The 12,647-nt window shown below is 37.1% G+C and overlaps 1 protein-coding gene across 1 annotated transcript; it reads left to right on the forward strand.

The window, feature by feature from the left end:
• The first annotated feature begins 236 nt into the window (after positions 1-236).
• Positions 237-12,400, forward strand: LOC103713556 (DNA topoisomerase 1 beta-like). The gene is made up of 16 exons (XM_039127365.3): positions 237-467; positions 3,318-4,680; positions 4,905-5,099; positions 5,901-5,981; positions 6,975-7,034; positions 7,236-7,330; positions 7,471-7,627; positions 7,955-8,080; positions 10,156-10,236; positions 10,333-10,423; positions 10,507-10,643; positions 11,144-11,212; positions 11,294-11,383; positions 11,479-11,582; positions 11,661-11,829; positions 12,105-12,400. The coding sequence occupies exons 2-16, from the start codon at positions 3,358-3,360 to the stop codon at positions 12,171-12,173; spliced, it is 2,847 nt and encodes a 948-aa protein (XP_038983293.3). The 5' UTR covers positions 237-467; positions 3,318-3,357; the 3' UTR covers positions 12,174-12,400.
• Positions 12,401-12,647: the final 247 nt, after the last annotated feature.

Consider the following 12,647-nt stretch of genomic DNA (forward strand, 5'->3'; position numbering starts at 1 on the left):
TCTAGTTTATCATATGTGGTAGCTAAAAATCAATATAATGCACTAAGTTGTTTATCTATTTATTTTATACAGTGTCAAGTTGGGGGACGGGGAGAAAAATAGTGTTGTGCTATTGGATATTTTTTTATGGATATCTTTATTTATTAGATATCTTACTAAAAAAATATATTAGAAGGGTATTTTAGTCCAACCAGAAAAGGCCAAGTTATATAATTCAGCGCACGAGAAGGGGTTTTATGCAAATTAAATTGGGTTTGGCGAGGAAAAGAAGGGGAGAGAAGGCAGCCAGCAGCAGGAGAGGGGAGAAGCTAACCTAACCTAGCTCCGGAAACCCTAATTCGGCCTCCAAGAAGCTGATTCTCATCCTGAAGCTTGAATCTTTGCAACAACCAATCTATTGGTCCGCCATCCTCCTTCTACTTCGATCAATCTGACCTGTTCAGGGGTTTGCGGAGGAAAAAAATCAGGTTTCTTCTTCCAAAAATCTAGTCTTTGGGATCCTTCTAGGCCTTTATGTGATTGCTTTTTGTAAAAATTGGATCTCTGTTAGGGGTTTCATAATCTCTTGCTGTTGTTTTGATGTGTGTTGTTATTTTCTTGCCTTGGGATAAAGATTTCTATAGTTTTTGACGTTGATGGTTTTCTGTGTTTGTTCATTCCGTATTAACGTTGAACGATGAAATCTGTTGACACCGGACTGATCTTTCGGTATGGACTCAGTGATTAGGGTTGCGATAATGGATTTTAAATTGTTTATTTGTTCGGTAAACCAATGCATGACAGCTGCGTCGACCGACTTCTTGTTTGGGGTTGTTTTTAGGGTATCGTGGAATTTGGGAAATCAGTGATTAGGGTTTTATGGCAGGCGTGCTGATTCTGACGGGGAAGTAGATCAGATTTATCCATAATTGGTGTAGCTATAAGATGAGATAACTTGAAAGAGCTCTGTGTGTTTATTGTCTTCATGATTGATGAGTGTGCTTTCTGTGAGATCTTTTAGGTTAGTTTCTATTATAGTTCTTTCACGTCTTCTGCTATCTTTTTGAGACTTGACAGATTTTTCTTCTTTCTTTTTTCTTTTCTCCCTTTTTTGATAGAAAAGCAGGACTAGCAGCCAGTAAATTGAGCCAGCGAAAACATCGTGATGTTTTTTCTACTGCATGCAGTTGGTCATGTTGATTGATGATTGGGCAACCAGTTAGGCATGTTTTTCATTAAGCATGCCCCAATCCTTTTGTCCCTTTTTTGCGAGAAAGTTGCATAATCCCTTAATATGAGCAGTAATGCTGTTGCCATCAGATATTGGGAGATAAGAGGATATGTTTAGACTTCTTGTAACCTAACTACATTTCACACTTGAACTTGGATGAAGTGGCCATCACTGAAGAAAGCCTTACAGCGGACTAGAGGAAGAAATTGATTAAAAAGAAAACTCCTTGTTATGTGCCTGATGAACCAAATTGCCGAGTGATTATACTTTAGCATAAAGTGATCCTGTTGCAGAACACTTTCCATGTAGTTTATCTACCTCAAGTTCTGTGGTTCTCTTCAAGGGTATTTGATAAAAGTGATTTCATCTTGACTGTGTATATGATTGGATAGCCTGTGGACTTTCTCAACTTGTATAAAGACAAGTGGTCATTGAAGCATCATTTATTGCTTTCTATTGCCTACAGATAGTTCACTTTGATTGTGGGAAGGGAATGGCTGTTATGGTGTTAGCAGTAGGCTTTGGTACTATTCTCTGAATTAACCTTATTCTTTATACTCTGGGCCTATACATAGAAAGTCATCATAAAGACCTAAACTAAGGGGCTATTCATAAGGAGGTTCCAGAAAAACACAAATGATCATATACTAGTCAGGAATACTTGTCCTTTAGAATGTTCAGGAAGTTCTAAAGATATATGATTTGGGAGTCTAACAATGAGTACATGAGTCAACTACTATTGAGAAGCCATCAATCGATGGATGCTCCTTTAGTGCATGTAAATATTTGATTTGAAGATGATGCTCATCTTTAAAATTTGTTCAACCATGGATGTTATGTATGATCCTAGTTTGAGTGTGTAGGATGTAAGAAGTGATTTAGGTCATATTATCATTGGTGTTCTAGGTTGATTTTGGGAGCCCTTGTTAGGCTGCCTTTCCAAGTAACTAGTTTGACAATTAATAAAGTTTCATTAAGGATTTTCTCTGGTGGTTTGCATGTGCTTGCAGTCACGTCCTTCAATTAAACTTTTTAACATGATAAATAAAAAACTAATGACATTCACTTGCACCGGGCTCAACTATTTCTTGTGAATTTTGTTTTTGCCCATGGATTATGTAGTTTTTGTCTTTATGATTCACCTTGAGAACTCAATATTGCATAAGAGTAAGGTGAGTTAAGCTAGTATTGTATCAACTAAAAAGTTTACTGCTGGAATTCCAATGTCCTGTAATGATATTTGACTCATTGAAAAGCGCAATTTTTGTTAAGTGTGGATCATCATCCACATATCACTCTTATTTTCTTTCTTCAAAAAAAGCATAAGTCATTAATTTAATTACTAGATCTATTTTCATATTTCTAAACTAGAGGATCAGACTTGGTGCAATGGTAAGGTTGTTCCATTGTGACTGCAACGGTGGGAGCCTCATGCACTGGGCTGTCTCTTAATATTTATATTTTTAAACCATCTCTTAGGTGGTTGGATGCGTGGTTTGATATTAGGAAATGAGATTAAGCAGCTTCTTTTTTTTTTTTTTTTTAACTTTTGACAGTTCATTACCTTTTCAAAGTGATAATCATCATTGAACTAAATACCGAGTATATAAAATTGGGGTTGATTGAATTTGGGTCCTAAATCGTTGGCCACATGCAGTCTGAATAGGGGAGACTTATCAATTAATATATAAATGCTTCTCCTTCTTGAAGCAATCACTGTCTTGATTCTTTCCTTTTCTTTTGACAGTACATTACTTTTCAAAAAAATTAGTAATCTTGAATTAAATACTGAGTATCTAGAATTTTGGTTTACTAAAACAGTGTCCGAAGTAATTGGGCACATGTAGTTGGAATAAGGAATAGTATGTTGACTTATCATTTAAATTCCAAATATTTGTGTCCTTGAAACAATCATGGTCTTGATTCCATGCCAGGATATAAAATTCAAATATTTTGTACTACCTTGTGTCTGTCAGGGCAGTTTTGGGCTGTTGGATCAGCATTTAAGATTAGTTCCTTGTACCGTTTATTCCTTTTTATGTTGCATAAAGTTAATACCTAATATTTTTTATGCTCAGTCCTTTGGCTAATTTATTGAAATTTGCAGGTGGAACCTAAGACACATTTGCAGAAGATAAAGAGGGATAATGGCTGTTCCTGGTTTCATCAAACAAGTTATATATGATGATGCTGATGATGATGATGGGCCTACAATTTTTAAAAGGACAAACCCTGCTTCCAAGCGAAGTCAGTTAAATTCTGCTTCTAAGAAACCAGCATCTCAAAAGCACATTAACTCTTTGGGAAAGCTCGCAGATAAAGGTACTCCAAATTATGGGAATTCCAATTTTCCAAAGATTGAGATGACTTGTACTGTGAAGGCACCAAGCGAGAAATCTAAGTCTATAATTGCTGGCTCAAATTCTAGGACTGCATTACCTGATCAGTCAAAACATTTTGCAGAACAGAAACTGACAAGTAATAATAACAAAACAACACATTATAATTTTTGTGCTAATGCTGAAAACTCAGATGATTCAGATGATGACAAACCATTAAGTCACAGACTTAATGCAGTTTCTACGGTGGTTCAGAAGAACAATTCCATGCATATGGAGAAAGTGGTAAATCATTCTTCTGAACATAAATTGGCAACTAGCTGCAAGGGGAAGATGACTCTGGATAAGCCATGTGGTAAAAATGAGGATTCTGATGATTCTGATGATGATAAGCCATTAAGCTCCAAATTTTCTTCGTCAGTGGTTGCTGGGAAAAACAGCTCCTTGCATGCCAAGCAGGCGCTCGAGTCCCCCAGGCGTACCTCACTCTCATCACAAAAGCCAAAAGAAAGTACCAAGGAAGATTCTGATGATTCAGAAGATGATAAGCCATTGCTCTCTAGGTTCCAACCAAAATCCACTGGTGGTGCATCTACAAAAAATTCTCACTCTGTTGAGAAGCCTTTGGCTTCTAAAGTTAAGCCTAATGGTTCCATCAAGAAGGAAGCAAGTAATGAATCAAATCCAAAAGGTGCAAACAAGCGTCCTCTTGGTGATACCAATAATCCTATATATTCTTCAATTAAAAAGGCAAAAGTCTCTGATTCCTCTCACCCTATAAAAATTAAGCAAGAAGTTGTAAAGAAAGAAACAGATAAAGATGACGATGACCATATACCAGTTGCACAAAGAATAAAAAAATCAGGGTCATCAGACAACAAATCGTCCACCAATAAAGTGATGAAGAAGATCACTTCTTCGTCATTCAAGAAGGATGGCAAGAAAATGAAGAAAGCATTGAAGGGTTCGAAATTCTCAAAGTCCCTGAATGTGCCTCCTGGATCTGGTGGGGGTCAGAAATGGACTACCTTGGAGCACAACGGTGTTATTTTCCCTCCGCCTTACAAGCCTCATGGGGTCAAAATGCTCTACAATGGGCAGCTAGTTGATTTGACTCCTGAACAAGAGGAGGTGAGATTTTATGGATCTTTATATTGCCTTGGTTGATCGTACATCCTTCATCTTCTATTTTCTTTCATTCCTTGCTGCATGTTGCAGTTGCTCTGGATTCACTGTTCTTGTTACCTCTGGAAGAATAGCAGTCCTTTAGCAACTACCTGTCAAAATTTGATGAGCTATGCTCAGTTAAGATTAGAATTATTATTTCGTTTTGTTCTGAAACTCTCAGATTGCAGGTTGCAACGATGTTTGCAGTTATGAAGGACACAGATTACGCCACCAAGCCAAAATTCATTGAGAATTTTTGGAATGACTGGAAACAAATACTGGGTAAAAGTCATGTCATTAAAAAATTTGAACTCTGTGATTTTACTCCAATCTATGAATGGCATCTGAGAGAGAAGGAGAAGAAAAAACAGATGAGTGCCGAGGTAAGTCCTGCTGCCATCCACCATAAAATCTGAGCAGCTTAAAAATTTGATATGCTGGTGTACTTTGATAATGGATATTTTGCCAAATTGGACTTAAAATAATCTAATGCCAGTAAAAATTAGTTATATGCTTGGGCACATGCAAAATATTTTCTCTGCATATACTGCATGAGTAATCTGCATGCTTTTGTGTTCAAGTTTATAAGTGTAGGAATGCAATTTTACTTTTTTATTAAAGATATGGGGTTGCAATTCAGTCATGTTACCTAACTGCAAGAGGGGTAATGCCCACAAGTCTTCCGTGGGAAGCGAATCCAGTCTATTGAATATGTAGATTCTATCTGTGATGTCATCTGGTCAACCCAGTGCTACAGAGATCAGCTCATATTGCTTTTGCTCAAGCACGATCCCTTCTAAATTTGGCTCTAGTTTTCAAAAATTTTTTTTTAGTATCTCAGTAATAATAGTGCCTGTTTTCTTGCCCTCTTCATTGATGCAATTTACCATCATTTATGAATTTCAGACATGATTGATCAGTGCTATTAGGAATATTTGTTTTCTTTATTTAGCAGTAATACTATCATAAAAAAATGACTTATCACTTGATACTTCTTCTAGTGTATTTCATTTAATGTATTGAGTTGTTTATCCAAAAATCCTAGATATAATTAAACATTACTGATAAACTCATCAAAATCCGAGAAAGCGTCTTTTCCTCAAATCCTGCATTCCGAAGCAATAAATATCTAAAATTTAATTACTCAGTATCTGTGCCTGACTGAAGCTTTGTTTCTTGTATAGGAGAAGAAGGCCTTAAAAGAAGAAAAATTGAAGCAAGAGGAGAAATACATGTGGGCTATTGTTGATGGTGTAAAAGAGAAGGTAACTTCTGACATAGGTTTAGCTAACACATTCTTATCATTATTGTTTTGGTGTTTGCACACCAATAGCTTAAGTTAGTCCTAAAGACTTCATTCTTCAATTTGACCCAAACCAATTTTCATAAGTATCAAGCTTTTGACCTCTGTTTTTTTTTCTTTCGGGCCGTTTTGGGGGTGGGGGGGTTGGGGGGGGGGGGGAGTTGAAAGGTAGCTTGTTTGTTAGTATGCTAACTGTTGATTGCATATCATTGTGTTTAACAATCTGATAATGTTAAATTATGCATTTGTTTTGAAGATATCCACTAACTTTTGGTTTCTCGACATAAATTTTTCTTGACAGCTTCCTGTATTTCTTGTATATTTCTTTGCTCTTACATTTAATGGATTAAAAACTTAGATATCTCATCATTTCAAGTTACAAAAGCCTAGCATTTAGACCAAAATATGCATGCGCATGTGCTGGCAGGGCATATAATTTTGGTTTTTCCTGATCTTTGGCATATAATCTTAGTTTTTCCTGATCTTTGGCATATAAAGCAAACATATACAAGAATTTACTTTTTCTGCTGATGCTGTTGGCTTCTATTTGTCATTTTATAATGCATTAACTCATACAAGATGCAAGATGACTGATGTTCTCTGGATCAACATATGAAGTAACTTTCCTCCGAGAGAGGGAGGGAGGTTGGTGACTCTGGTTCGTCTTGGTATATCCATAAATCTGGTGGCATTCAGGTTTCCTCTGCATTTCTTGATTTTAGCTCTAAATGATTCAGAAGTTATGATATGTATGTTATTCGTCGATTTCATTTGTAAGATAGGGCCTATGCTATTTCAAAGTAGTGATGCTTGATTATGCATTTTTCAGTGAGGCCTGATTTAATATTACGTGTCATTTGTGGTTGATACAAACGTTGAAGTTCTGTGGCATCGATTTTCTTTCTTCATTTCCTAATGTCTTATGTGGTGAACTTGACCATAACATCCCTTTCAGGTGGGGAATTTCAGAGTTGAACCACCAGGATTGTTTCGAGGCCGTGGAGAGCATCCAAAGGTTCTATTCCAATATAATTTATTGAAAGAATAGTTAGGAGTTAGAACATGTTAAGCTCAAACCAGCGTTCTGACTAGAACTGGCAATTACTTTGTTTTCTGTTTTCTTTTTATTGTAACTACTAAGAACATGTTAAGTCATCATTAGTTTGATGTCTTGCGCCTATCTTTATTAAATGATATGCATTAATCATGATGCCAGATGGGAAAGCTGAAAAAACGCATTCGGCCAAGTGATATTACAATCAATATCGGTAAAGGTGCACCGATTCCGGAATGTCCGGTACCTGGTGAAAGGTGACGTACAACTGACAAATGGATAATGAGATGGCATGAGACTGGATATAGTTTGTTGTTAAAGCTTGTGCAAAATACCTATAAATTAGCAAATAGTGGCCTTCCTTGGAGATGTTTAACCATTTGAAGTACTTTTGCAGGTGGAAGGAAGTAAAACATGAGAATACTGTTACATGGTTAGCATTTTGGAATGATCCAATAAATCCGAAAGAGTTTAAATATGTATTTTTGGCAGCAAGCAGCACATTGAAGGGACAAAGTGACAAAGAAAAATATGAGAAAGCCAGACTGTTGAAGGTACGCTATTAAATTGTATGCTCTTGTTGGTGCTTTTGAAGCAACATGCATTACAGACAAGTTTTGGTGATTGGTGGTGGCTGGGTGGGAGGGTTTTGGGGGTCATATACTTATTTTTTTTTTCTAGTGTTTTTCAGTAATCTTCCTCATGCATTGGTGTTCTTTGGTACTTGTATTGCTCAGACAAGTTTTGGTGATTGGTGGTGGCTGGGTGGGAGGGTTTTGGGGGTCATATACTTATTATTTTTAGTTTTTTTCATTAATCTTCCTCATGCATTGGTGTTCTTTGGTACTTGTATTGCTTATCATGTGTAACTCTTTGTGCAGGATTACATTCATAATATTCGTGCAAATTATACAAGGGATTTTACTAGTAAAGATGCTACAAAGCGGCAAATAGCTGTGGCCACTTACCTTATCGATAAGCTAGCGCTTAGGGCAGGCAATGAGAAGGTCACAACATATGATCTGATTTTTTTCATCTCTGCTACATCAGATATTTGGTTTTCTTTTTTAGCAGTTGTATTACTTGGGAAAAGCTATTTATACTCTTATTTGCTTAACTTTTCCATATGATTTTTTGGTCACTTCTTCCATCCAAGGTTGGTTGTGTCGGTACCGGGACCCATACCGGTTGTTTGATTGTACAATACGGTATGGTATTGTGCCATTTTGTTCCGGGCCGTACCAACACAATTAGAGTTGGCGAGGGAGGGCAGAGTGCGAAGGAGAGAGGGAAAAGAGAGGGAGAGAGAGAGGGAGGGGGAGAGAGGCTGGGAGAAGGGGGGGGGGGGGAGAGAGAGAGAGGGCTCGAAAGCCCTCATCTCCTTCGGTACTGGTTGCCCGCAAGGGTCGACCTTGTTTTGAAATGAAACAAGGGCTCCGACCATATTTTTTTTTGCCGACTTTATGTAAGAAATTGCAAAAAAAAAAAAGAAGAAAAGGGGCGGTGCCCCTGTTTTATTTCGAAACAGCGGAGACCCGTGCGGGCAACCAATACCGGAAGAGATGAAGGCTTTCGAACCCTCTCTTTCCTTCCCTACCTCTCGGCCTCCCTCTCCCTCTCTCCCTCTCTCTCCCTCCCTCCTCTCTCTTCCTCTCTCTTCTTCATCCTCTCCCCTTTTCTCACCGGAATTCTCGAACCGAGGGGCAGAACAGTGCCAGTCCATCTGGTATAGTTTGGTACACCCCGAACCATGCAATTCAGGATAGGCTTCGTTGCTTCCATCCATGATGTGGTGTCTGACACCAAGCTGACACTCCTATCCACTCATACCATATTTTTCTCAATGTTAATATTCAGCTAACAACAATTGTCCCATATGTGAAACATTAACAATATCTACTTCCCCTTGTGGATGTCTATGCTTTCATTGGTTAACAAAATTCTAAATCTGTATATGGATGAGCATTTTTTCCCCATGTGATATGACACCTTCAGTTGAACTTTTAACTGCAATAAAGCTTGCTAGCGCGGTTGCCTTCCTTCTTGAATACATGTATATGATTTATCCATGTCCTATCACCATTTTACAGTTTAAATTTTCTATTAAATATCATGCTCTGTATATGTATGTGTTGTCTGAGATGTTTGTGCCTAGTTGATTGCATCGCAAGTCTATCCAGTGAACTCTAATAAATCACAATTCAATTATAATATTTACACAATAAAGTTAAATATTTTATAATATATTTTAGTTGTTTGAAAGTAAACCCTATTTCATATTCACAAGAATTGGAACGCAGAATTTTTAATAAGCTTGGTTCTTATAGGACACCCATTCTTGCATCTATATAATATATGAAGTTTCAGGTTATGGTGTGTTGTTTGTGATCTCTTCTGGCCATTATGTCCACTAAAGCTTCAGTTCAACAAGTTTTGTGATATGCATGAAAATGTTTGGTGATTAGCATGTCTTATCATTGATTGTGACACTGCAATTGCACAGAGCTCTAACTGGTCAAGCTTTCAGTTATTTTTTCTAACCTTTCTGTTTTTGGTTCTATTATCATGCATTAGATGTTGTGCTAGTCCTTCCTGCTTTGCTTATATACACAAAAAATCTGGCAGTCATGGCCACTGCTGATAGACAGCTGAAATCTGTTTCCTATGGACCACCGCCATCCATATAGAGTACTACTACCTACTCATCCTTTTAGGTTTGTATTTTAGAAACATAAATTGTGTGCTTCACAGTTTTTCTGGAGTTCCCAGGACAACTTGTCAGTTATGTGATAGCCTGTTGTTTCATATGGACCACCAGCATCCATACAGAGTACCTGCTCGTCTTTTTAGGTTGGTATTTTAGAAAGTCAATTGTGTGCTTCACAGCTTTTCTGGAGTTCCAAGACAGCTTTTCAGTTATGTTTTCATAGATTTTCCTTGATATTCATAGCTTCTCCCTTTGTCCTGACAATTGCTGGTGTGCTTAGTGTCACGTATATCATCCGGCAGAAGCAATACAGTTCAGTTGCATCATGTATTAACGAGTTACCTGTGTATCTGTTGCTGACTACATCTTATGCAGGATGATGATGAGGCTGATACTGTTGGTTGCTGCACTTTGAAAGTGGAGAATGTTGTTTTGATCCCTCCAAATAAGTTGCAGGTAGATTTTTTTTTCGAAATATTTTTAGCTCTGGCTCATTCATTCTCTGCTTGGATATTTAACATTGCTTGTTTTTCTTTTTTTTTTTTAACCCAGTTCGACTTCCTTGGTAAAGATTCTATTAGATATTTCAATACTGTGGAGGTTGAGCTACCTGTCTATAAAGCAATTGGAGAATTCCGGACTGGTGACTGCATTATATGTTTAATTTTTGTCCTTTTATTTGTATCCCATATGTTCAGTTGCTAATTTTTGCTTGTAATTCATTAGCAAGAAAAAGTGATGGAGAAGATCTCTTTGACTTGCTGGATACAAGTAAGCTTAATGCTCATCTGAAGGAACTCATGCCTGGTCTTACTGCAAAAGTTTTTCGTACATTCAATGCTTCCATTACTTTGGATGACATTGTGAGTATTAACATCAATGATTTTCCTCCCATATGTGAATATTTTGTTTTTATGCTTTTTAAGTTTTTGCTCGATGAGCCTGAGGAGCCATCACTTGTATAAACTCTTGTCTTCATAATGCTTTCAATTAGGAAACTATTTTGAGCGTATATGTGAATCCAGAAAGTATGCTTTGCAGAAGTTAGTTTTTCCTGAATAGAATTCTCAATGTTCATATATCTGTATTACTAAGCTTTCAGCTTTATTTTTTTGATATTTAAACTTTCATCTTTATTAAAAAAATAAAGTATGGATGAGACTAAATTTTATCAGATTGAAGGTTAAGCTATGTCCTAGTGTTTAAATGGTGTGGGTTGTATGCATTGTAGGTCAAATTATGTTTTTCATTTACGTGTATGATTTTTTTCCCTCCCAAATTCATTATCGTTGCCCATTTATCACAATGCTGTGACTGACAAATAATGTTGTTTGTCTGATTTGATATTGGCATTTGGCGACAGTTGAATAAGGAAACCAAGGAGGGTACTCTTCCAGAAAAAATTGCTGTTTATCAGCATGCAAACAAAGAGGTGATGATCATACTTATTTTGTCCATTCAGTGATAAGTTTAAACATGAATTCTGTGATTGATAGATACCTCTGCAAAACAGGTAGCAATCATATGTAATCATCAACGCAGTGTCTCCAAGTCTCATGATGCCCAGATGTCAAGATTGAATGAAAAGATAATGGACTTAAAGGTATTATGCTGCTTTATGCACAATCTTCTTTCCTTGTCAACTCCTGTATTTTTTCACTAAAATATTCCTTGTGCTTGATGATGTGATGTTTACAGACCCAAAGGGAGGAATTGAAGGTGGATTTGAGTAGGGCAAGGAAAGGGAAGCCCCCATTAAAAGATCGAGAAGGGAAGACAAAGCGGAACTTGTCCCCTGAAGCGTAAAGAGCTCACGATGAATCTTAAGCTTTTGAAATTTCAAAAAATTACCATGCCATCTTACATTAATCATCTTGCAGGTTAGAGAAGAAGATTGCTCAGATTGATGCAAAGATAGAGAAGATGGAATTGGACAAAAAGATAAAAGAAGATTTGAAGACAGTAGCTTTGGGTACATCAAAGATCAACTACCTGGATCCTAGGATATCGGTTGCATGGTGCAAGCGCCATGAAGTTCCAATTGAGAAGGTCAAACTCTCCTCCTAGACTGACTTATTACTGATCTCTTTAATGTCATTGCGAAGCTCGTTCTTCACTGTTTAATTGCACGCTACTTTTAATTTTGTTCAATTTCTTGTGATTATTTGTTCACTTTTTTTCAAGTTAAGATTTTCCTTCTTACTATATGTCCAAAATAAGTATATTTTTTATTCTTTCCCTGTTTCTTCTAATATTTTTTCCTGTAACAAATTCCACTAAACATTTGCTGATGGTTTTAGCTAATTCTCTGTTTTTCCTATTAGATATTTAACAAGTCATTACTTGGGAAATTTGCTTGGGCAATGGACGTCGACCCCAGCTTCAGATTCTAACAGATCAGTTATTGGCGTACTTCATTTTTCTTGCACTAAGATGGAGAAATGCCTCCTGGCAGCTGTCTTAAATTAATTTTATTTAGATGGGGAAAAAATATAATGTTGTAAGATCATGTTTTTCTACGCTCGTCGCGTCGAGAAGCCTCCGGCATTACTTGTAGGAACTTCTTTCAAATGTACTACAATTCAAATTAGTTGAGAAATTGAGTTCTTGTTATTGGAAATTTGTTTCTTAAACACATTGCTTCAAGGATTGTCATTCTTCGACATTGATTTGCAGTTGTGAGCTAATGCAATGAGATAAATAATTTGCACAATTCTCGTCTAACAATTTGAAATGTTACGGCGGATGTGGTCTACGTGCTGTAAAGTTACAACTAGGCAGGGCCGGCCCGAGCCTTAAGAGACCGAAAAGGAAGGTCTCCGGGAGGAAGGGAGGGAGGGAGAGAGAGAGGAAGATAGATAGATGGG

Source organism: Phoenix dactylifera, chromosome 2 (genome assembly GCF_051530095.1).
Source record: "Phoenix dactylifera cultivar Ajwa chromosome 2, Ajwa_hap1_PhDact_Kaust_v1.1, whole genome shotgun sequence".
Lineage (NCBI taxonomy): Eukaryota > Viridiplantae > Streptophyta > Magnoliopsida > Arecales > Arecaceae > Phoenix > Phoenix dactylifera.